The sequence below is a fragment of the Tenrec ecaudatus genome, chromosome 7 (assembly GCF_050624435.1).
Source record: "Tenrec ecaudatus isolate mTenEca1 chromosome 7, mTenEca1.hap1, whole genome shotgun sequence".
NCBI classification, from domain to species: domain Eukaryota; kingdom Metazoa; phylum Chordata; class Mammalia; order Afrosoricida; family Tenrecidae; genus Tenrec; species Tenrec ecaudatus.
Window position 1 is genome coordinate 24,102,054 of NC_134536.1, and position 26,603 is coordinate 24,128,656.

The following is a 26,603-nucleotide window of genomic DNA, read 5'->3' on the forward strand; positions in this document are numbered from 1 at the left end:
AAGTTACCTAAATAAGCTAAGCCAACAGCGATGAGAAAAACAATGGCAGTCACCTGAGGAGTCAAACTATGAAGGAACGCATCAAGGGGAGAAAGCTAATGATGGCGGATGCTCCACACTTTTATGGCATCAGGACTTAAAAACAATTCCAGAAAAGTGAAGTGCACACTGGGGTGTTAAAGAACTCGATACTCACCACTAAGCATCCTTCAAATCATTTCTTCTATTCCAGCTCCACCTTCACTGGTAACAAAAAACACTCTGGTGTTGGTTCAACCCCCATAATTAATCATGGTCACAACTCTTACCTGGCACCCCTACCCCCAACTCTGTTCTCTTCTGATTTATCTATCCTATTGCCAACCAAGTTACATTTCTGGAAAACAAATCTGAGTTAGTCTAGCCCAGTGAAAACTCTACCATGGTTCCTGACAGGGAAACAAAGCCCATTCTACACAAGGGCCTTCAAAATCCGACTCCAAGCTATATCCAGCCTCCTGTCCCTCAATTCATTCCCAGCACTCCAGTGACCCTAAGCTACCAGCCTCAGACTCAAAATCCATGGCTCTTTTCCATTAACTTAAAATATTCTTCCTTGGTGTCCCCATGGTTGTTTCCTATGGGCCCATCAAAAGATGGCCTCAAACTCCCCAACTTTGAAGTGTGTGTTGAACAGGGTTCTCTAGAGAAAAAAACAGAACACTTATGATTTTATAGATGGATATATATAGATATACTGTACATATTCTAGTATAAGCCAGTCCGAAAAGCAGTCGAGGCACCTAATTTTACCACAAAAACTGCATTTAAAATGTACTGAAAAACTCAGCTTAACTGGACTTCCCCTTACAGAAGGGTCTCAGGGAGGAGACGAGCCAGTCAGGGTGCGATGTAGCAACAATGAAACATGCAACTTTCCTCTAGTTCCTAAATGCTTCATCCTCCCCCACTATCATGATCCCAATTCTACCTTACATATCTGACTAGACCAGAAGATGTACACTGGTACAGATAGGAACTGGAAACACAGGGAATCCAGGGTGGATGATCCCTTCAGGACCAGTGGTGTGAGTGGCAATACTGGGAGGGTGGAGGGAGGATGGGTTGGAAAGGGGGAACCGATTACAAAGACCTACATGTGACCTCCTCCCAGGGCAATGGACAACAGAAAAGTGCATAAAGGGAGACATCTAACAGGGCAAGATATGACAAAATAATAATTTATAAATTATCAAGGGTTCATGAGGGAGTGGGGAACGGGGAAGGAAGGGGAAAATGAGGCCAGATCACCTATCACAAAGTGCCTCTCAAGAAGCCCTGGTGGTGGAGTGGATAATAAGGTGGGCTTCAAACCACCGGGTCAGTGGTTTGATTCCACCAGTCCCTCTGTGGGAGAAATATGAAGCTTTCTGCTCCCATATAAATGTGTAAGCTTAGCAACCCAAAGAGAGTAGTTGTACCCTGCCTTCTAGAGTTGCCACAAGTCCCAATCAACCTGATGGCAGTGGACAGTGAGTAGAAGCCCCTCTCCTACTGGGCCCCACCCTCATTCCCACCACTGCAAAACCTTGCCCTCCTTCCATGAGCCTCCAACCCCACACTGTCCTGTGCACTCTGCTGAGACTGCAAGGATGTCGACTTTCCACTGCCCTCCCAACAAGAGCACCTCCAGAACAGAGCCACGTCTGGCTGACCGTGAACCCAGCATCTGGCAACAATGGCTACCCAATAAGCATCTACATATGAGTAAGGCATATAGGCATGGCTTTGTTTTTTTAAACTATTGAAAAAAAAGTTTTTTTAAACACTTGCAATAGAATTGACTCCAACTTCTGGTAATCCCATGTGTGTAAAAGTAAAACAGCCCCATAGGGTTTTCGATGGCTGATTTTTCATAAGTTGATTTTCAAGTCTTTTTCTGAGAGTAAGATCTGTCCTACAACAAACAATCCCCCGGCATCGGATCTATTCACACCAAATATTCAGCAAGGCCAACCTGAGACACCGAAGCCAGCATATGTATGCACTCTCCAAATAGCCACACTTTTCCTTACAACAGATATTTTTAATGGCTGTCAAATCCATTCCAACCCATGGAAGACCCAGGTGCCTCAGAGCAGAACTTTACCCCATAAGGTTTGCAATGTCTGATTTTCAGAAATAGATCAAGGCTTTCTTTCAAGGCACCTCTGGGTAGACTTGAGCCTTTAACTTTTTGGTTAGCAGCGGAACTCATTAACCATTTACACACCACCCGGAGAGTCTAAGAACCGGCTGTATCTTCTGAAAAGGCACCTATGAATTAAAATAACACAGCTCAGTGGAGCCCTGGCGGGGCAATGGTTATGCATCCAGCTCCTCATTGCACTAGAGCTGAAACCCTGAGCACCCCAATTTGCAGAAGGCTATGAAGGACAGTAATCACTGAAAATCCATTTGCAGAGTTCCCACATAGATTAAACAGCCACTGAATTCCTTCTGATCATTAAGCAAGGATGCGGGTAATCTTGCTGTCAGGCAGAGTACATTACCTCCACCCCTCTCCAGCCAGCTCTGGAAGACGCAGTCTCTTAGGGGCTTGCCTGGGTATGGAGATCCTTGATGGAGATCACATACCGAGGACAGTACAGAGGGGCAGTCTTGAGCCAGGCCCTACCAGTCAGGCCCTGAGTGTCTTGGTTGAAATATCCTAGACCGATCTTGTAAGCCCTTCTAACTACGTACTTATCCTAATTGTGGTCCCATGCCCACTTCTGTAGTCCCACTTGTAACTGTGATGTATTGATCTGCCACCAATCATTACTTTGGGATGGTTTCCTTTGTTCCATGCTTCAATTAACCAGCATCCTGACTTGAACCCCTGGCCATCATTATGATGCCCTCATCCTGATGATGGCCTATGTCTTTTTGTTGCCTTTGTCCCTCTTAAGACTTAATAACTGTTCTAATTTTATATTTGATATTGAGGTCTCTTTTGAACCCTAAACACACTATAAGCAAAACCAAATACTTCTGCAGGATAACATTTTCTAAAAATCTATGAAACAACTACACGGGATAACATAGTAAGCTAGAACACTCAGCTTTACTGAGGAAACCCCCACAAGGTGGCTTTCTTTGGGTAAGGCCATGTGTCCTCAACGTCAACTAAAACTCAGATTTATTCTACCAAACTCTGAGTCAATAAACTCAAAGGCCACACTCACTGCCATCGAGTCAATGCTGACCCATAAAGACACGATAGGACAGGGCAGAACTGCCCCTGTGAGTTTCTGAGACAATATGTACATTTTCATGTACACGTGTCTAAAATTTTTTAATGATATATGTGTGCACACATATATACACACATATATTTTACACGTAATTTAAAAGCTGCCAATCAAAAAATTGGGTTTGAAAAGTAGACCATTTACAGCTTGGCATCAAATTTCGCTTTTAAGTCTATTGGTTTGAGAGTCAATTTTAAGGGTTTTATTTTGTGGCCTCCTTATTCCAGATAAGCACATGCAATCGGAGCACTTTTAAGCAGTCCCTTACCCAACACTAGGTGGGAGCAGCCTCTGCACAAAGTCTCTGCTCAAATACAGAGGATTCTCCCACTCAAGCCCTCACAGCTGCTCCCCTATGAGCACCCATCTTCATGGCCCGGGAAGGAAAAATGAAAAACAAAAACCTCACAGCCATCAGGCTGATTCTGACTCACAGCAACTGTAAAGGACAAAGGAGAATGTCCCCTATGGGTTTCTAAGACTGCAACACTTGATGAGAGTAAAAAGCCACATCTTTCTCCCTCCGAGCAGCTGGAAGATTTGAACTGCTGACCTTGTGGTTAACAGCACACTGCATAAGCCTCTATGCTACCAGGGGCCCTGTGGTCCAGGAATGGGTCCCATTAAATCGTGAGACACAGCCTCATTCCACTCAGTGCCAAATGAACAAGAAACCACGTATCTGAAAACCACTCTGGAGCGTGTTCAGTCAACAGAGAAATGAAGACTCTTTATTTTGCTTTCTTTTTACCTTCTTTTACTTTCAAAGAGGTTAAATATTAGCACTCAAAGACATAACTACAAAGAACTCAAGGCTTAGAAGAGAACTGGTTAAATGAATAGAAGGATGACTCCGGATGATCACTGGCTCTGCATGTGTAGACCCACATGTGGTCATGTGTAGACCCACATGTAGTCGTGTGTAGACCCACATGTAGTCGTGTGTAGACCCACATGTAGTCGTGTGTAGACCCACATGTAGTCGTGTGTACACCCACATGTAGTCGTGTGTACACCCACATGTAGTCGTGTGTACACCCACATGTAGTCGTGTGTACACCCACATGTAGTCGTGTGTACACCCACATGTAGTCGTGTGTAGACCCACATGTAGTCGTGTGTACGCCCACATGTAGTCGTGTGTACGCCCACATGTAGTCGTGTGTACACCCACATGTAGTCGTGTGTACACCCACATGTAGTCATGTGTACACCCACATGTAGTCGTGTGTACACCCACATGTAGTCGTGTGTACACCCACATGTAGTCGTGTGTACACCCACATGTAGTCATGTGTACACCCACATGTAGTCATGTGTAGACCCACAATTAGACGCAAAATCCACTCATTTTTTTCCCACTCATTATTTTTAATGGCAGCCAAATTATTTTAGTTCTAAGAGCATCTATATGCAATCTAAGGTCAGATTTCACCTATTTCAGCTTACGAAAACAGAGAGGCCTATACAGAGGTAATACTTTTCTCTAACCTTCAAGAAGATTAGAATAAAATATGATGGAGGCATGTGGATGGATGCTTTTCTCCCCCTCACCCCGCATTGAAAACACATCCTCCTTTTAAAGCTGTCTTGGGAAAATTGTTCCTTAGAAAATCTGCACACAATGTTTTTACAAGGAATTGACCAGAAGACTCAATCCTCCTACATGGTCAAAGGTAGAGTTCAGAAAAAGGGTTCAGTCTCTGACAAACCCCACTAAAGCGGGAGACTTGGGAATGCAATCCACCATTTCTGAGCAATCGTAAGAACATGTAGCGCAATGGAGCACAATAAAAATGCATCTAGTTTCATCCTTCTGACCCACTTTCCTCAGTTCTACCTTTGCTCAGGACAACCCCAACACTTACAAAAGAAGACATAAGGGAGAATAAAAAATGCCCAATCCGCAGAAATCCATGACCTCTCCAAACGGCTTAGGGAAGTGTTTGTAAGTAGAATCTAAATATTTAACCACAGGCTTTCTTCCTCTCCAGAAATGCACATACCACTCTCACTTTAGTTTCCAGAGTCTAGCCCTGCCTTGCTTGCCTATAAATCAATGACACTAAGGAGATTAACCATTGGACCCTGGACCCACCAAAAATGACTGGCCCGGAATCCCAAAGGATGGTCCTGGCATGCAGCCTAAATCAAGAATTTCATACATATAAGCCTGAAAACTCAATTTCCAAAATAGATATGAATATATGTATTTTTTAATTAATGTAAAATAATGTCACTCAATCACGCAACTTATTAAGCAGCAAAAGAACCAATCGATCAAATTGCAGCCACTTGACGACAGTGAATTTGGTTTCAGTTTTTATAAAGATTGATTAAGTATGGTGAATGAATACAACCCTGACACACATCTGTCCTGATGTTAAGCCACAGTCTCCCCGTTTCTGTTCAAATAACTGGCTCTTGGTCTATACCAGCGGTTCTCAACCTGTGAGTTGTGACCCCTTTGGGGGTCAAATGACCCTTTCCCAGGGGTTGCCTGATTCATAACAGCAGCAAAATGACAGTTATGAAAGAGCAACAAAAATAATTTTATGGTTGGGGGTCACCACAACATGAGGAACTGTATTAAAGGATCGCAGCATCAGGAAGGTTGAGAACCACTGGTCTAGATGCAAGTTTTGCATGAGCATGACGAGCAATCTAGAATTCTTCTTAGTATTATCCATCAATTGTCATGATCTACACAGTTGGATGGCTTAGCATAGTCAATAAAATCCAAGTAAACGTCTTTCTGACATCAGCAATGAAATCTATTGCTCCACAACCTCTTCTGAACCTGGCTTGCGTTTCTGACAGCACCCTGTGGATGTACTACTGGAACTGTGCTTGAATTGTCTTCAGCAAAATTTTACTTGCATATGATATTAATGATGTGTTCAATAATGTCTGCATATTAAAACTACAGAATGAAAGATGACCTAAACTGCCATTTCTCAAACTTCAATAGATACATCTTTACTTCGAGCCTGTACAACCTTTTTAAAAGATTCACGTTTGGGTTTCGGTTTTTAATTGGATTCTCTGCTATGGAAGAAATGATATTAAGTGCTTTTTTTTTTTCCTTAACCTGCTCTTTGAGGAAAAAAAAGATTCTGTTACATTTCTCTAAAAGCTAAAATCTAAACTGAATAGTAATAACCAGACAGCCAGACACGCATTCAAATAAAATCCCTCGAGAATATTCAAAATGTGATTTTATTGTTGCACATATTGCTGCCCACCTGCTGTGATAGACAAAATTGATTCGTTGTTAAAGACTCTGAGTTCTCAAAAGCCGTGTGAGATTACACCACTCCAGACCGTAATCTTAGTTGCCAGATGGGCACACACAAGCGATTATTAAAATAGACCAAAAGAACAAGTTTCTAATAGCGAAAGACCAAAAGAACAAGTTTCTAATCGCGAACGCCACAGGATATAAATTGTTGTCAGTTGCTGTTGAGTTGGTTCCAGAAGCAGATAGACAGGCTTGTCAACCTTTCAGCAAGTAGTCAACTGCCAACCTCTCGGCTCTGAGCCAAGTGCTTTAACCAGAGACAGTCTTATAGGACAAAAATAAACCTCAGTGACTTAATTGTTAGGAATCCCTGGGTGGTGTACCCTCAGCTGCTAACTGAAAGGTTAGAAATACAAGTATGCCCAGAGATGTCTGGGCATCTGCCTCTTACAAACCAACCAAAGAATACTCTATGGAGTTGGTCTCAGGAGCATAAACTCAGTTGGCCTTACATAGTGCATAAAGACACCCTAATTTGGTGGGTGGCATCTAGGGTCTTAAAACCTCTTCACAAGAGCCTAGTTGCCAATCTAAGATGCAACTATTGGTCTCTCCCAGTCTGGAGGGGAAAAGAGTGAGGCGAATCAAAAGACACATGAAAACAAATAGTCCAAGGGAACATCAGCCTTCACAACTCTGGGACACGAAAGATTTCGTGCCCAGAAACCACCACCACTGGCTCTGAAAAGGATTGCCTTATAAGGTGCTAATGGGGCTAGGGGTGTCATGGAATGTGGAACCAAACTCAAAATCATGAAAGCCAGTCTTGCTAGTCAGATAGAGATGAGTAGAACCCGCCAGACTATGGCCCTTAATCGCCCTATAAGTCTGAAAATAAACTCCCTATGCTGGCTCAAATTCACCCCAAAAATTAGAGATCAAAAGGAGAAATGATAGGCAGATGGTACAACCTTGCTTTCTGAAAGTGAGGAGGACTTGAAGCAGATGCTGATGAAGACAAGGACGGCAGCGTTCTGCACAGCTTACAGCTCAGTGTAAAGAAAACCAAGATCCTGCCAACGGGGCCAGTAATATGACATCATAAGTGGCGAAAGAGTGCAGTTGCCGAGGATTTGTTCCCCTTGCTCGGATCCATAATCAATGCTCATGAAAGCACCAGGCAAGAGGTCAAAGGACCAGTTGCATTAGCTGAATCTGCTGCACAAGACCTCTTATGGTACTGAAAAGCAAGGATGTTACTTTAAGGACTCAGGTGTGCCTGACTCAAGCCATGGTATTTTCACTCACCTCATAGGCATGTGAGAGTTGGACATAGAGTAAGGAAGAGAGAAGAATCGATGCATTTGAACTACGGTGCTGAGGAAAACTACTAAAAGCAGCATGGACTTCCAAAAGAAAAATAAGTATGTCTTGGAAGAATACAGCCAGAAGACTCCTTAGAAGCAAGAACAGTGAGACTGCCTCACATACTTTGGACATGTTATCATGAGAGAAAGGCCACCAGGCTTGGTGCGGTGGAGGGCCAGCACAAAAGAGAAAGGTTCTCTGGACAAAATGAATGGACATGGTGGCTGCAACAAGGGGCTCAAACAAGAACGACTGTGAGGAAGGCGCAGGACTGGGAGGTGTCACGTTCTCTTGTACACAGGGGCGCTGTGAGTCACAACCAACGCCTCTGAATCTCACAGCAAGAAGGGGAACAGTAATCCAAGTGAGGCACACAAACCTTAGACTATAATCCACCATCTCAGAACAAAGAGTAGGTCAGAGGGTTCGAAACAGAGGAAGAACGGAAACAGGAACCAAGGGGAGGAAGAGGACAAGAGAGTGAGGCAATTGCAATGGATGAGATGAAACAAAAGGTGCATGAACTGTGGAAGGGAAAACTGATGATCCGGCTCAAGCGGGAAGAGAATGCTTTGAAAATGATGATGGCGGCATATGTGCAAATGTACTTGACACACTGGACGAATGTATGGATTGTGATAAGAAATGTAAGGGGCCTCAATAAAAGTATTTAAAAAATAAATAAATGATTGAATAATTCTATATCTGCTTAGAATACGTAATCAATATAATGAATATAAATCTTTTGTGTCAGGTTATACTTTAAAAATTGACATGTGCTTAACACCACTTGATTATAATAAAAGTCACAATGACCTGCTAATTGTATGCCTAAGTAAAAGATCAATCAGCAAGATATGGATATTGCCTGATTTGTGTGTTCATAGTCCCTTATAGTTCCATCTGAATGTGAAGATGTTTCCATTTACTCTAAGTGCAATCTCTAGGTCACAGAGGAATATTCACATACTGGCAATCATAAGTCTTCCAATCTTGAATGTAAACTTTCTTTACCTTCATTTAGGTATTGGCTAAGCATTAAACTGCTAACTCTGTGCTCAGCCATTCAATCCCACCAGCTGCTCCATAGGAAAAAGATGAGACTTTCGGCTCCCAGACAGATGTAGAGAGAGCCTCATCTACCCTATACACATAGCTAGCATAAAGGCAAATATATGCATGCGTATACCTATATAGGGGACCTATGAGTCAGAATTGACTTGGGGAGAGTAGGTGTTTTTATTTTGTTTTGTGTATTATTAATTTCTTTAAACAGTGTACTATAATTTCCAGTATATACTCATTAAATTTATTTAATGGAATTAAAAAACTTGGGGGCAGGGGGACAGGAGAAAAAATGCGGAGCTGATACCAAGGGCTCAAGTAGAAGGCAAATGTTTTGAGAATGATGGTGGCAACACATGTACAAATGTGCTTCATATGATTGACGTATGTATGGATTTTGATAAGAGTTGTGTGAGCCCCTAATAAAATGATTTTTTAAAAACCTGATGGTCTGCTCTGAAAACCTTTACCTAACGCACAATTATTTTTCCTTTTTAACCCTATGGAGGACTGCTCTACTCTGATACACCCGGGGGGCCCTGAATCTGAACCAACTCCACAGTCACTGGCCTGTGGTGGTTGGGTTTCTGTCTGTTTGCCTGTGCTCCTGTTTTTTATTGTTCGAAGCACAAGTGAGAAGACTGCAGGTTGCCAGGAGCCGGGAACTTTACCTGCTGCCCGGGACAGACAGGTGGAAAGCCGAGGCCCAGCAAGCACCAGGGAAAGCTCAGGAAGCGGATTGGCTACTCAGTCCACCTGTCACTATCGCATGTGGAGGTATATATTAAAAACCCTTCCCGCTGACTCCTTTGAAATACTAGAATGAGTTGATAAATCATTAAACATTTAAAGCACACAAACATAGAAGTAATAAGATAGCAAGTCCCGAGCCCTCTGCCCACACACAGCTCAAGAGAGAAAAAAAATAATCTAACCAAGATACCAGAAACCACCTGAATGTTCTTTGTCACGTGCTAAAATTAAATTTTAAATCATCTTTCCCACTGCTCAGATGATCTTGTGTGTTCCCTGGCTCCCAGAAAGTCTTCCTACCAGCATTCAGTTCAATCTTCTGGGTTCAGATAAGGTTCAAAAAAAGTAAGTTGTTCACTCCTCCTAGATAACAAACTAACGCACATCCGGGGCTGAGGGTCATTCTCAGCAGCTCATGCTTTCCGGTCCTGACACACGGCCTAAATCTTCCACAGCCCCAGAAGTAGGTCACGTGAATCCCGGCGAGACAGAAAACTTTCCTATGATGAGGCCACCTGGGCATAACGAGGCAAGGAAACTGGGCCTGGCCTCACCCTCACTCTGAGCTGAGCCCTCGTCGGCGTGACTGTCCATCACCCCAATCCCCAGGGTGCGGGGGGAAAAAACCCACCGAACCTGCTGAACACAACCCCTGAAACTCTTTAGAAAAGCAAGCTTACAAATATTTAGTTTCAAAGGAAGAGGGAAAGACGCCAGTGACTCTTTTTTTCCTGAAGAGAGAAATGTAAAGAAAAGAAGGAAGCCACCAGGTGAGGAGCCACATCCTGCTCAGACAGGTCAACTTAGCCAAGTGTGCTCTAACCCAAAGGTAGCAAATGCTCGGGGCCGCCATCAATGGAGTCAGGTCGAATCTTCCGCAGAGAGAGTTAAGCTTACTGTGCTTTGACTGGTCTCCCTTCTTCCTCCACCACCAACTCTTTCAATACCGGAGATACCCATCTAGGCCTCAGACCAGGATTTCGGTGTGCCAAACCTCAGTGCGTCTGAAACCCACTACCTTTGTTTACCAGCAGTTAAAAGCCTGGAGCAGGAGTCAGGGGAAAAGAGAAAGGGGAATTCACATGAGGAACATGAGAAGGCTGCCTGTCTGCTGATCGGTTCTCCTTTGAAAAGTAGAGAAAGAAAGTGGCCAGAGCCAAAAATAAGGGTCCCGGCAATCTTGGGAGCACTGGGCTGTGTCTCCTGTACTTGGCAGTACCCCATCAGGCTGTGGTGCCAATCGGGGGCCTAGAGAAGCTCCACCTCCCAGCCCAGGGGCCCAACCTTGGTGACCGTGAAAGAAAAGACAGAAGAAATGTGTAATGCAAAATGAACGAAGTCTAAAATCCATAAGGGGCAGAGGTAGGCACCAAATGACTGTATGTTAGGAGTCAGGTCACTAGGTTTACCCCGTTGCCGACTCATAGTGAACCTGAAAGTTAGTGTAGAAATGCCGCGTGTTGTTTAGACTGCCAGGCCTTCGTCTCCTGTGGAGCAGCAGGTGGGTTTGAACAGCCAACCTTCAGGTTAGCAGCTGAGAGCTGAACCACGGTGCCAGCAGGACTCCATTCTGGTCACTACGCAGACAGCGATCATGTGCAGAGTTTCTGGACGTCGGATCACCCAGCGCTGGCACTGTCTAGCTCTGTAGTCTTTCTCGTTGTAAAACTACTTCTTGCTCACTCACTATGAGTTAGACACTTGGCTTGGCGCCAGAGATAGCATTCTACGGAGTCAGATTCAAGTAGAGAGGATGCTTCCCGACGCACACAAAAAGGAAAGCATCAGAAATAAGGACAATTCATGAAAAATAAATTGGTATCACGTCAGCTAGCAATCCTGGAAAGACAGAGTAGAAGTGCCCCATAGGGCTTCCAAAGTCTATAATCTTTACAGAAAAGACTGCTCTATTGCTCTATTCCCAGCCCCACCCCCTGGATCCACCAGTGGATTTGAACAGCTCATGTCTTGGTGAGTGACCTAGCACTTTTACCACTGTGCCACCAGACCTCCTCAACTAAAGGCAATCTGAGAACTTCAATTAGGGGGGCTTCAAAAAGCCGGTAGAAAGAATCCATGACCTTTTAATCTGTTTTTTCTATTAAGTGTCTCGAGTCCTCCTGTACAGATCCAATCCAGAGGGGTGGGAAGACCTCCCAGAGAAAGTCACATTCAAGCTTCCATGGAAATGGCAAAGAGGAGCCAGCCAGGCAAAGACAAGAAGGGAAGGGAAGTGCGAAGGTCCAAGGTCAGCATACTGGGCCCTCTGGAGAAATGGCGAGCAGGCCCGGGCAGCAGATTCCATCGCTGGTTTCATCAGGGCGGCAGATTACTTCACCTGTCAACGGGGGCTCGTGTTGATTACACAGTGTGCACGCTACATTAGAGTTGCTGGAGTCCTGTCGTCATCAATGTCATCATCAGCACCCTTTGTATCACCATGACACCGTGTCAGGATACAATGTCAAGCATCACCAAAGGTGTGTGTGCAGAGCCTGGGGAAGACATCACAGGCGATGGTGAAGTGTGTCCTTGTGGGTCCCCGCTTAGAAATGATGACGGAAAAGAAGGCAACATTGTTACAGGCCGGCTTCCTGCCCCAGGATCTTTTTTAGAACATTTGGCGTGTAACTGACGGCTTCGTTTGACCAATGGTTCCTCCCTAGCTGAGAGGCCTCCGTTTCGAACCTCCCAAGTTACGAAAGTCTACATGCCTTGAATAGCCACACAGACAACCTAGCAGTACTGCAGCAGCCCTGAGAAGGAGGACTTAATCTATAGGAAAGGCTACCTTTAATCTGCTGCCCAAGACCTGTTATTTTTTTATTTAATTAATCATTTTATAAGACCCACTGAAAAATGTTGAACAGCAAGGATGTTATTCTGAGGACTAACCATGGTGCGCCTGACCCAAGCCATGTAATTCCAATCGCCTCCTATGCATGTGAAGGATGGGCACCGAACAAGGCAGACTGGAGACGAATCCAGGCATTTGAATGATTGTGTTGGTGAAGAATGTGGAAAACCTGGACTGCGAAAAGAATTAACAAATGTCTTGGGAAAAGTATAGTCAGAATGCTCCTTCGAGCAAGACTTTGACTCGTGTACTTTGGACATGTTGTTAGGAGCGACCAGTAACCTGGAGAAGGACATTGTGCTTGGTAAAGTAGCGGGCAGTGAAAAAGACGACTTCGGACAAAAAGGACGGACACAGTAGCTGTATCAATGGGCTCAAACATAAGAACATTTGGGAGGACGGCACAGGACCGGACAGTGTCTCATTCTGCTGTACATAATTAGGGTCACTCTGAGCAGGAGTAGACTCGAGGTCAACTAACACCCACAGCCCTTCATCTGTGTTGATTGCTGACAGACTGAAGTAGCAGGAAGAGTGTCCTTCTACTTTCTAAGCGTCACACACCGTCCTCATATTTCAGGTGTAGCATGCTCCTGGCAGGTGTTGACACAACACATATTTCAGTGGCAACATATTTCACTTTTTAAAAAGGCATCGTGTTTGGGCCGACTCTCTCAAAAAAAAAAAAGATTTACTAGTTTCTTCATCTTCCTATAATCTCATGATTAAGACTGTCAGTGATGCAGTCATGGATGATGAACTTGACTTAAAGGGGGGAAGGGAGCCCCTGGGCATTGCACCCAGTTGGCTGCAAATGGAAATGTTGAAGGTTGAATCCAACCAGAAGCCTCTCAGCAGGAGGATGGTACAGTCAACAAGCAAAAAGAGCAGCCACTGAAAACCCCACAGAGCACAGATCACCATGAGTCAAAGTCAACTCAAGGACAACAGCTTAACTTTAAAAGGAGGGTCTACTTGTACCCCACCTCAAACCTCTGGTCATTACAGCTTACAGTTATTCCAATCTTTTTCTAAACTTCACTCAAACCCAAGGCATGTACTACAGGTAGTCCAAGCATAAACAAGTGTTTGGCTTTTCTATGCTTGAAACTATTGAGTGACTTTGGGTGGAGCAAATGGCTTAGTGCTCAATGACTGGCAGATAGGTTGCAGGTTCAAACCCACCCAGAGGTGCTTGAGATGACAAGCCTGGAGGTCAGAGCACTGAATTATTTGAGCAAGCAGCGTTCTACCTCGAACACATGGGACTGCCATGAGTCAGTGATATCCTAAGGCAACATTCACCACCACCACATCTCATCCACCACATTGCCTACCCCTGGTAACTAACCTCATGTCTTTGTTTGGAGTAAATTAACATTCAGAATATAAAAAAACCTAACACTTTAACATAAACTATAGAAACATTTTTAAATGACAGGTTTTGAGAGGGGAGAGGGTTAGCTCTTTTATAAACCAACAGATTAACTTTACCTATTTACTCTCAACATTCATTTTTTCCACCACAATCTCTTCTGCCCAACCCCTACCCCTGGCCCACACATACACAAGGGTAAATCCTACCCCCAGTCCACACATGCACAAGGGTAAATCAACCAAAAGAGGAAGCCCAGAGAAGCAGACTCGAATGAAAACTGTTCTTTAGAAAAACATCCCTTTAAAAAAGAGAAAGGTATAAGACACGCAATAACAAAAATAATATATACTTGATGAAGGATTCAGGTGGGTGGGAGGGAGGGGGGAAACGAGGAGCTGATACCAAGGGCTCAAGTAGAAAGAAAATGTTTTTGGAAATGTTGATGGCAACATATGTACAAGTGTGCTGAGCACAAATGAATGATGGGCTGTTATAAGATTTGTAAGAACCCCCGAACCCCCCCAATAAAATGATTAATAATAAAAAAAAGATCAACAAATCCCACAGAGAACATGTCCAAGGAGGATCTATAAGAATACATGTATTATATATAGGCAAGTCCTTCATCTTAGCCTGGACTTAGACCTCGTCTCACCATGGAGATTCTGCAGAACCACAAGATATTATCCCTCTAATTAAAAGCATCAAAAAAATACCCCCCAGAAAGTTAGACGGGGAGTAATAGGCCCATTTAAATCCATCTTTATCTACTGGCTTTTGCAACATAATCCAACCAAAAGAATGTGATTCATAACTCAGATATGCACCAGCTACATGCTCAGTGTACTTTGAAGGGGGACACACACACACACAAAAGCAATAGTCATAACACTGGCATGGGAAGAATAGAAGCAGTTTGAGAGTCACTGCCTTTTAAAAAATAGAAATAAAAAATAAGTATTATGGGTTCACTGAACAACCTTCGAAAAAACACATGAGCAAAGAAGAAGAATCCCAACATGCACAGATGATTCTCATCAACATTTAGGGTATATGCTGCTAAATGACATTTTTCACAAAAAGCCCATTCCCATTAATGGACTACTATTACACATGTGCTTTTACTTAATATCTTAAGAACGCATTCCATGTACACACACACATAATTTGCATAAACACATCAACGTCTGCTCTATGGATCTGCCTTAATTTAGTTAAGCCCACTGAGATGCCATAAGTATGTTCAAAGGCCCTGGGGGTAATTGTGTAGGTTTATCACTGTTTCCTAAAGTTATGTGACCAAGACATCCTTTTTTGAGTTAGACATTAATAATCCTAGACCTCAGAGTAAGACATTTCATAAAATTTTCATACCACTTTCTGAAATAATGGATTAATGAACAATCCCCAAGAGTGGATTTATATATATATATATATACATATATATATACATATACACATATATGTATTAAAATTGATTTGATGTGATTTGATAGCAGCATGTTTACTATTAGTTTATATATTTTTGCACAACAGATGTAATTCTTATTATTTTATATTTAATATATGATTATAATTAATCCTGAGCTTAATTTCCTTTTTTCCTTGGGGTGGGGGGAAATGTCTAGAAATAAAATCACTGGGCCACTTGGTGTGCACGTGTTAAAAACATATATTAGAAACCCAAAATTGTCCCTAAGCAGTCATTCCTTTAAAAAATCACAATTTTCAATTTAAAGAGAAGTCTGGAAGTATAAGTGCTTGTCATCTGTCTGTACTATTTTTAAAGACATATGACTACTTTTTTATGGAAGGGCTAAAGGACATATTCATAAGTATGCAAAGTTATTTACTATATTGGAGATGGACTCAGAAAAGAATTTAAGGATATACTTCCTCATAATTACTAGAACATTACAATTATAAACACTAGTCTCTGTTCCATTTCACTTGTTACATTTATATGTTTCTGGATATATACTCTATCCTCTTCCAAAGATAAGAAGAGTCCCTTATTACACTTCCCTTTATAATAACCAGATCTTTAAAAATCAAAATGACTCCAGCAGAATACAACAGTCTTGAAACTATGTTTTAAAACAGGATATTAAACTGTACATCCAAAAGGCCCTTCAGCCTACATAACAAGCACATATTAGAAACAGTCTATACTAACCCATGTCCTCACCAACCAACAATCATGGGGAAATAATGTGCATCTTAAAGCAGTTTGTTTCCATATATATTTCTGCAACTTTAATTCATAAGAAATCAGTTCCTAACATAATATAAAGATGGCTTGCATGGCCTCCCACCCCACCCTATAAAAAGGCTTTGGTTCCTGGTTATTTTTAAAGTGACAGTAGATGTAATCTGGCATCTCAAAGTGACTCTTAAAGTGGTTCAAATACTGTTCAGACCTAGGGTGGGGCTCTGTGAAATTTCCAAAGCTCTGCCTGCTCAGAAATACCTGCCCCTCCCCATCCCACCCCATCGTCCCAGCCCTGGACCCCCTTAAGTCTGCAGAAACTTCACCAGAAGGGCAGATTCTCCTGAGGAAACAAGAACTTTCTATAGTGTCCATCAATACTTTCGGTATTACTTGGTTAAATCAGCAGCCCTTGCTCCTGGCTTTGTCTCAGAATCCTATTAGATACTTTTAAGAAACACAGAAATACAGAAATTCTTATTCAATCAGTCTGGAGTAGAGCCAACGCATCCACATTTTTTCAAAAAAACCTACAAAAACCTCCCCAGTTGATCCACTTGTACTTCCAGAGTCAAAAAGCGCTCAGCTGAATAAAAAGATCAGGGGGCGAGGCATTATACTGAGAGGTTTCCAATTAAAATGCTCATATAAAAAGTATTAATCTGTTTATTAGAGTACTATGTTAGTCGGGGTAAACTAGGGAAACAAATCTACAGAAACTCATATGTATAAGAGAGTTTTATATAAAGGGTAAGTGCACATTAAGAAAGTATCCTAACCCAGTGCTGTCCAAGCCCATTAAGTCCAACATTAGCCCATACAGACAACAATCTACAAAGTCCTCCTCAATGTCACAAAACACATGCAATGAAGCCAACTGCAGGAGGAAAGCCGAATCAGTGAGCATGTAAGCATCTCAGCGCTGGCAGAGGTCTCCAAACGGCTGCTCCAGCACCCAAGGCTCCATCGGGATAGGTCCATGTGACTTCTCTCAGGGATGTGAGCTTGCCAGCTGAAGCTGGCCAAGGCAGCTGCACCCTGATCCGACCATCACAAAGCAAGAGGCCTGAGAACTCGAAAGGCGAGGCTCCCTGAGCCATTTCTCTCTCCACCCTTCAAATAATCCCGCATGTGTTTATTGGCCAGGTTGGCACAATGAACTTTAACTATCTATCTCAATTACCAAGTGAGAACTGTACCTTGAAAAGGCGCCTAGCAAGTTTTCCAAAGGGAATGAAGGGTTAGGGTGAGGAGATAAGGCAATAAAGTCAAAACTTGAATCTGCCAGAAACTCAGGCACTTTCTACTCTAACTCCTTCAAGCTCAGAAAACAGGGTGAGGAGTTGCGACAACCGCTACAGGCAGCAATTTCTCCAAGCGGTGCAGTGAACATCCAGTAGACAAAATCAAGTGGAGAATTTAAGACAGGACACTAAGAGACATTGCTGTTTACAAGACAATTATCATCTGTCAGAGCAAACGAAAGCAGACTCGAGCGTGAACAACTGTGAGGAGGATGCAGGCAGGGTGGGGCAGGGCAGCATTTCATTCTGTTGGACTTAGGGACACTCTGAGTCAGAACCAACTGGACAGCAGTGAACAGCAACAAGCTTCTGCCTCCAAAGAATCATGCCAAACCAAGCCAAAAAAAAACGGACGCCGTCTGGTTTCTGAAGCTCCCATTACCTACCAGATCTGCACTTGATGATGTCACTGAACTCATTCTGTCCCTCGTCTGGGAGGGCTTCGTGTTCACCATACTTGGCCATCTCTGCTGAGCTTCAACGTAATCCAAAGACTTCTTTTTAAGGCATTCAGTTTTAGATAAGGGGCCAACTTGACGTCAAAACCTAAAAAGAAAAGAGAAAGTGTTGAATGCATAAATTGTTATTAGCTGCCACTGAGCCAAAGGCTCATCCAGAAAACTCACACGGCCATTGAGCTGATTTCCACTCAAAGCAATACTGTAAGATTGTATGTAACTGCTCCTCTGGGTTTCCAAACTGTAAATTTTTGTGTGTTGGGGGGTGGGGGGGTAGGGACAGGGAGCAGTAGAAAACCTCGTAATTCTCCCACAGAGCAGCTGATGGATTCCAACTGCTGGCCTTACGGTTACTAGCCCAATGTGACTCATGGCCACCTCCAATTCATGGCATCTCAGGCACAACAGAACAAAGTACTGCCCGGCTCTGCGGCATTCCCGCCACAAGTTGTAAGCCACAAGGTTTGCACTGGCTAACTTCCAGAAGAGTTCTCCGGCCGTGTCTCTGTCCTCGTACAGAAGCTCTGCTGGAGCCTGCTCAGCATCATACCAACATACAAGCCTCCACTGTGAGGAGGGGGTTGTTCCTAAGTGCCATCAAGTTGGTTACAACCCATAGCGACCCTAAGCACAAGAGGACGAAGCACTGCACAGTCCTGAGCACAGATGTAGTGGCTGTGAACGAGGTGAGAACGAACGGAGAATGGAATTCCAAGTGGAAGGCCCCCATGAATACATGTAACTACACATACATGATACCCACAGAGTAACCATTAGCCTATCAAATACAAGCATACTTTTTTTATTGTGCTTTGCAGATAATTCATGTTTTACAAACTGAAGGTTTGTGATAACCCTGTACTGAGCAAGCCGATGAGCATTTTTCAATAGCACATGCTCTCTTCGTGACTCTGTGTCGCATGTTAGGAATTCTTGCAACATTTCAAACTTTTTCTTAATGCTGCTGCTCACTTAGCACCTACAGTGTAATGTAAATATCGACTGTATATGCACTTGGGAATCAGACAGCACATGGGACTCACTTTAGTAAGATAGTCTCGATGTGGTAGTCTGGACGCAAACAGCATTGCTGAGATTTGACTATTTACTGAGTGCCTCCATAGGAAACAACACATCAAAGGAACATCCTATTGGCTAAACCTGTTGCAAAAGCACTCTTCAAAGTGTTAAAATGCAGCGATGCCACTTTGAGGACTAAGGTGCACCTAACACAAGCCGTGGTGTTTTTAATCACCTCTTATGAATGCAAAAGCTGGACAATGATTTTTTATAAAAAGGACAGAAAGAGTTGACGCATTGGAATTATGGTGCTAGCAGAGAATGGACAAATCTGTCTCTGAAGACAGAAAGTCAGAATGCTCCTTAGAAGCGAGATGGCAAGACTTCAGCTAGTAGTCCCTGGAGATGGACATCCAAGGTTGATCAAGAGGAGGGTCAGCAAAAAAGAGGAAGATCCCCACGAAAATTGACTGAGAGAATGGCAATAACAATGGACACAAACTTGGGGATAACTGTGAAGGTGGTGCGGGACTGGGCAGTTGTTCATTCTGCTGTGCCTAAGAGCCACCACGAGTCGGAAACAACTCAAGAGAATCTACCAACAACTGTGTGCAACGCACTAAGCTTGATCACGAGGACATGGCCATGAACGGGAGACACGGGCTCTTGCCTCATGGAGTTTATAAACATCAGCAACTAATTATATAATGAATTATTTCATAGCAATGTCTATGTGCTACAAATGCACAAAGGAGACACCTCGAGTAATAGGAGCATACAGCAAGGGTATGTGACCTGCCCTAGGAAATTAGAGAAGGCTTACTTGAAGAAGGGACATTTGAGCCAAGCCTTCAAGGATGAGAATAATTTAATTACTTAACAAGGGAGGTGGGAAGAGACCATCCTAAAAACATCTCAAGAAAAGTGTCACAAAGGCTCATGGCGCAGTCAAGGAGCTGAGGATAGGCCAGTTTCTGGGAAGGGAAAAGTGCCAAGAACGCAAAGCTGGACCAGGCAGGACCAGGCCCTGAAGGCTTTTGGCCTTTATCTGAAGAGCAATAAGGATCCAGTAGATCTTTCTAAGCTAGAACACCATCAGACACCTTTTTAAAATATCCCGGCTTGAAAATGTACCAGTGTGATACATGGGGAATCAATTAAGACTATGGCAGAATATAGCAAAATGTTCGATGCAGAACCTAGGACATATATATCAATATTGATGGACAGTTCCCCCACCTTCTGTGTGTGTGTGTGTGTGTGTGTGTGTGTGTTTTTCAGGTTTTTTGCTTTTGTTTGGTTTGGGTTTTTTCATTTAAAAAGTGTTACAAGTGGAGGGATCCTAACCTCAAGCAAGTGACCAAACTTGACATGACCAGTAATAAAAGCGGCTGATGTGATACAATGGAAAATATACATCATCCATTCAGTATCCCTTGTCAAAGTATTAGACGTGAAGCTTACTGTGAGCCGACAAGCACAAATTGTGGACAGTCTTCAGAATCAGTTCCTGAACTGTCAATAGCATACATGGGCTTTGATTTACAGCAGGCCCATCCCCATAGCCTCTCACAATGTCCCGTGCTAGAGCAAACGGTAGTCCCCAATCTTTGCCAGTCCTTACCCACGGACTTCAGGCACTGAAGTCCATTGCACATTAGAAATACAAAAAGAAATATATATACGTGTGTGTGTGTGTATCCTGACAAACCTGAGAATAACCTAAGAAAAAATAATATCCAAGAGTTGGGAGGTGCATAAAAGAGGACTTTGTAAAGGAAAGGAGACTAAGTAGGTGTGATGACTAGGTCCCTGATTGACTTCAGAATTTACTAAGAAAACTTACAGGGGTCCCTTAGGAGATAATTTGAAAAATGTGACTAGGAACTACAGATGATCTATCAGACATTATATCAAAGCTGAATGTCTTTATCATTGATGAATGGTTTTTGTAGTTATACAAGAGAAGGGCTTTGACCATAGAAGACAAGGTGAAATGTAGCAATGAAGAGTAATACTATTGTCAACTTAAGTTCAAACAGGGCAGCATACAGAAATTCAGAGAGACAGAGACAGATGAAGTCAATATTGCAAAATAATAATAGGGGAATCTAGGTGAAGGGCAAAGGAGGCCTGGTGGCAGAGTAGGTTGTGTTGGGCTGCTGACCTGAAGGTCAGCTGTTCAAAACCACTAGCTGCTCCTCAGGAGGAAGATGAAGCGTCTTACTCCCATTAAGAGTTTCAGTCGCAGAAACCCACAGAGGCAGTTCTACTCTGTCCTATGAAGTCGCTATGCATCATAACCGAATTAATGGCAGTGAGTGAGATTAAGGGCTTATGTGTTTTTGCTGTGCTAGTGTTTCCATTGTAATGTGACAGGCAAGGAAAGATGGTGGCCAAAATAAAAGCACATGGAAAGAAGTGGTTAGATCGGTGGGCTATTTAGATATTAAATGAAAATCCATAGGATTTGGGAATTGATTTTGGATATGAGAAATTATAAATATTAAAATTAAGTTGACAAAAATAAAAGCAGTTGGATATTCAAATCTGGATCGTAGGAGTGAGTCAGGATTTGATCCACAAATCTGGATAGTTAAGAGCTGATACCAAGGGCTCAAGTAGAAAGAAAATGTTTTGAGAATGATGATGGCAACAAATGTGCTTGATACAATAGATGGATGGATGGACGGATGGTGAGAAGAGCAGTATGAGCCCCCAATAAAATTATTTTTTAGGTGGGAGGGGAGGCCTAAAAGTAAAAAAATTAAAAAAATTATTTTTAAATACCCCCCAAAAATCTGGATAGTATTATTTATTTACATAGATTCTGTCATAAAAGTCTATGAATTCTACTGAATATAGATACCACTCAACATACTTTTAATCTTTAGTAATTAATTAAAAACCTCTTCCAGACGTAAAGAACTGGGGTTCCACTTTATCTTTACAACTGGTGATAGCTGAAGGACTGCTTTGCCCTCATAGTTCCTGGAAGACACTGCCCCAACAACCCAAACAGAATCAGAACGTGACTGTAAGTCCAGCAACTTGGCTCTATTCTGCCAACAGCACCTTATCAACTCCAAAACCCAAACTCATTGCCGTCAACTTAATTCCTACTCATAAAGACTCTACAAACCAAGCAGAATTGCACCTGGGGAGTTCCCAGACTGTGCGCAACTCTTTACCAGAGGAGAAAGCCACGTTTTGCTCCAGAGGAGCCACTGGTGGGTTCGAGCCACTGACCATCTGGTTAGCAGTGCAATGTGCAGCCCACTATGCCACCAGAGCTCCTTCAGGATATATCATATGGTATATTATTTCATAACACTTTAATATTTTGACTATATAATTTCACATCTTACATTTTATATAGTATTTTGGAATACATGGGCGATTTAAAAAGTTAATGCAAAAGTAGAAGTTAAAGTTAAGGCATTTTTACTATGAACTTTTGAATCCCCTCCTATATGTATTGTCAAGGACACCACATATGATCCCATTTTCTGTAGTATATACAATTTTACGTATCTATTACATCATCATTGTACTATTTTCCTGGCCAGGTCAGGGAAAAGGGGGTGTTCCGGTAATTTAGAAGCAAAAATTGTACATAAGATAAGTTTTAAGTGTTAAAAAAAGTTCGAGCCTGATGAAGATGCTGAAAGATTGCTAGAGCTAGAGGAATAATTTCCTCGCCAGTAGGGAGGAATATGGCTTGGCCCATAAGTCTCCAAGATTTTATGAGCACATTAAAAAAAACTTTTATTTTTTTATTGTTCTACTGTTAAGCCTCTGTGGGTTATGATGTGATTAAGTTCTTCCCTTTATGTAAAGCTTTGCTGGATGTAAAGCTTTGCTGGATCCTTAAATGTATTTTATTATGTTTCAGAACCAAAACCTTGTTCACATAAAATTTTATTGTGAAACATGCCTTCCCAACAAAAATTCTCTTTACTGGAAAGCAACTATCCCCTCTGGGAGAAGATATTCCTCATCCATTCCTTCCCGTTTGGTCTCGGCCAATGATTCCCTAAGACTCTCCCCACCCATAAAAGCGAAAACGTCAACTGTTTACACAAGGCTGTTTCATTTGCACCATCCCAGTAACAATCCTTCGGGGTTGTGCTTCTGTTTGCTAGTGTCCTTAATTAAGATAATTTCCCATATCATCTCTTCTTGATAAAGAACTTGCGTGCTGCAAAGATCCAGCAGAAAAGGGAGGCAGAAGAGAACATAACAGAGGGCCATCTAACCGCTCACCGCCACACCAAGTTCGATGAGGAACTGAGAAAAAAATCAATGGGATATTTTAAGGCCTACACAATTGTCATTTATTGTTACCAAGGCCTGCTTTCTCTTCCTTCATAATGATGCCCTGCAAAGTTGAGCCAACGGTTTCTTCCTGAAACCAATACAATCGACAATGTACTGTCCATGTTCACCACCTCTTTCTTCAGAACTTTTCTGATTTTCAGATGAACCAGAAACTAAGTGTGTGGCAATAAATTTGGGAGTGCAAGAGGAGATGGTGGATGACCTTAAAGGCAAACTTTAAAGTGTAAAATAATTTGAGAATCACACAATAGAATGCATATATTACCACTCTTTTATATATGCATATATAGACATATATTTATTTAAATTGAGATTTTTCCTAGCAAAACAAAAACAGCTTTTACTGGTTACCAGAGGTGGGAAGGAAGGGAAGGAACAGGCTAGACAAGGTGAATGGGTATTAACGTGTTGATGGGGAAGGTACTGTGCTACAAGAGAGAGGTGAGGGGGGAAAGGGAGATGGACAAGCAGGATTTGCAAAGGTTTGAGAAGTTGTTTAAGTTGCTGAATACAAATTAGAAGAGCTGATGTGTAAACCGCTACCTAATTCACAACAAAGTTTGAAGAATGCATCTATTGTTAGTTGCCATCCTGTTCCAATTCATGACCGCATGTGTAGAGAGGGCACATACAAGAGACATCTGCATACACACACACACACACACACACACACACAAAAGCATGCACAGGCACTCAAGCTTAGGAGGCCTGGTGACAAGAGTGGGTTAGGAGGTGGGCTGCTAACCGAAAGGTCAACAGTTCGAAGCCACCAGCCGCTCCATGGGTGAAAGACGAGACTTTCTACTCCTGGAGATACAGTCTCCGAAATCGGAAGGGGCAGTTCTACCCTGCCCTGTCCGGTAGCTGAGTCGGATTCAACTGCTTAGCAGTGAGAGTTATATATTTCCATTCAACAATGCGCACCCACCCCCCGGGGATGCCGGGGGCAGTGGCACGGAAAGTCAAGGGCGCAAGAAGACTCCGCTGCTCTGCTTGAAATGTGCCAAAGAAACCACTAAGCGCCAAGACCTGCTGGTTCCCTCTCAGACGCACCCCAAGGAAGGTTAACACGATAGCGGTTCACACGTTTGCAGGGTAATACATTTTAGGTAAACACAGGAGCAATGCTGGCAAAGGGGGCGGGGAAATAGCTGCAAATAAAGCCTGGCCTTCTCGACTTGGTACACTGGGGGCTGCGGCGCCCACACTTCGCAGTCCTCCATTTCTCTCCAGTCCTGCAGCACTCCCGCAGGCGGCGTCCCCCCACCCCCCGCGCCCACCAGGAACCTGCCTGGAGGGCCACTGGGCGCCCAAGGCCGGTGCAAGCTGCGAAGGGATGGATGGGCCAGCTCCCAACCCGGGAATCTGGGCGCCGTTTAAGCTCCCACGGGCTCGGGGCGATCGGGCCGCGGCGACAGAGGCGTGATCCCCCCGACCCCCCGGCACCCCCCACACACACACCAAGAGCGGCATTGGGGACGGACCCGCGAGGTGCGGGAGGCCTAGGTGACGCCGCCAAGCCCTCCTCGGGCCCACCTGGAGGCTGGCGCGTGGGACTCCCTGGACTCCGAGAGGCGGCCGGAGAGCGGCGCCCGGGCTCCTCGGGTCAATGGAAAGCAGAAACCCACCCGTGGGACCCCGGCGCTCGGGAGTCGCGCGCGCTTCCCCTCCCCGAGAAACCACTCGGCGACGAGTCTCTCCTGTCACCTGGCCTTGAAGACGGAGCCCCAATTCGCTCCGAACAGAGTGGCTTCAGAAAGTTGCAAGGTCCAAAAGTAACGCTTTGGTGGGTGTGTAAGTAGCCAGGGGTCCTCTGGCCCCGCGCCCCCCGAGTTACCTCGTCCGCTGTAGCAAGAGATGCCAAGAGTCCGGAAAAAGAGCAGCGGCGACCGCGAGGGACTACGCTCCCAGGAGGCATCCGCCCCCACCCCGCCCCAGCCTCTCGGGACCGCCGGCGGGTGCCGCTGGCCGCGCCCCGGGGCGCAGCCATCGCCAGGAGGCCGGGCACGTTTCCGGCCCGGCGGCCGGGTAGGAGCCGCTCTCCCCAGGCGCCGACCGCAGAGCCACCTCCTTGGCAGCCTCGCCTTCCAGATGCCTCGGGGCCCGGCCGGCCCGGGCTGGGAGCTGAGTGACAGGCTGGCCCGAGGCCACGTCCCCTCCGGGCGCTCCTAAACTGGCCCGGCGCCGCACCCCGCGCGCGGCTCCGACCCTCGGCCCCCTCACCGGGCCGGCCCGGGACTGGGGACCCGCAGGCTCCGCCGAACCCGTGGGGACGCGGGGCTGTCGCAACTCCTCGCCCCAACGCCCCCCACGTTTGTGACATGCTCTCCTCTCGAGAGGAGCGGGGGGCGTCCAGAAAAGCGCACGGAAAAGTTGCTCACGCTTCCTACTCCAGACTTGGGACAGGGGTGCCAGCCCGGGAACCCCCGGCGAGGCCGCCCTCCCTCTGGGGGCGGGGGCCCGGGGCTGCGGTCGCGGGACCCGCCCGGGGCTTCAATAATGCGTGGGCTTACCTGCTCCCCGGGCCCCGCCGGCCCCCGGCGCCTGTGGGTGCGTTTGGGTGGCAGGAGTTGCCGGAGGGGTACGCGTGGGGAGTTTGGGGGAGGGATGCAGTTTTCTTTTTAGTGAATCGTGGATAACCAAGCAAACGCCGAAAAGGCGGGTGGGGGAGGTTTGGGGGGGTTGCTGGTTTGGGGGGGGGCGGGAGTGATACCCGATGGAAAACGCCCAGGCTTGTGCAATCTTCCTGCCCCGGAGTTCCGCCAAAACCCAAAACAAAAAGAGTCCCAGCGCAAACCTGGAGGCGACGCGCAGGCAGGCACCGAGCACCAAGTTTGCCGAGCACGACAGAGTTTTCCGTCGGCAGCCGGGAGCCACGCCAAGGGGGGAGCCGCTCCCCGTCATCCCCCAATCGGCTGCGGCGGCCCGAGGCTCCTCCTCGCCCCCTCCGCGGAAGAAAGCCCGCGGCCGGCGGCGGCAACCCGCTCCCGCCTCCGAGGAAAGGCGACTCCACAACTTGCTGCGCCCGGGCGGCGGGCCGGGCCCGGCGGCTCCTCCTCCTCCCCGCCCCGGGCCGGCCCCTTTGTTGGAGCGCAGCGCTGGAGGCGGCGGCGGGGGCGCGCGGCACTGCCGGGAGCGCGCAGTCCCCCCCCCCCCGCCACGCCCTCCCCCCGGGCTCGGGGTTGGAGTCCGCGCCCCTGGGGAGTCGGTCTCCCCGGACGATATGAGCAGATCGCCAGCCCGCGCGCCCGCTCCCCGCTCGGCTTTCCCGCCCGGCCGCCGGCGGCCGAGCAACTTTGTTCGCGGAGCCCAACCGCTGTGGGTTCCGGGTTCGGCC

At 45.2% G+C, this 26,603-nt stretch overlaps 1 protein-coding gene and 1 non-coding gene across 6 annotated transcripts in view; one reads left to right on the forward strand and one right to left on the reverse strand.

Moving 5' to 3' along the window:
- Positions 1 to 26,283, reverse strand: part of UTRN (utrophin) — a 593,146-nt gene extending 566,863 nt beyond the window's left edge. For 3 of the 5 annotated variants that reach the window (XM_075554433.1, XM_075554432.1, XM_075554428.1), the window contains exons 1-2: positions 26,064 to 26,283; positions 17,834 to 17,993 (exon numbers count right to left, since the gene is read on the reverse strand). In XM_075554433.1, coding sequence (XP_075410548.1) covers positions 17,834 to 17,912 — 79 coding nt within the window. In that variant the 5' untranslated portion in view covers positions 17,913 to 17,993; positions 26,064 to 26,283. Of the gene's footprint in view, positions 1 to 17,833; positions 17,994 to 25,103; positions 25,246 to 25,779; positions 25,937 to 26,063 lie in introns of those variants that run through there. The other 2 variants (XM_075554429.1, XM_075554431.1) reach the window with 2 other exon arrangements.
- On the forward strand, positions 20,454 to 20,585 carry LOC142454066 (small nucleolar RNA SNORA42/SNORA80 family). The gene has a single exon (XR_012785596.1). It is a non-coding gene; the product is annotated as a small nucleolar RNA SNORA42/SNORA80 family (small nucleolar RNA).
- Positions 26,284 to 26,603: the final 320 nt, after the last annotated feature.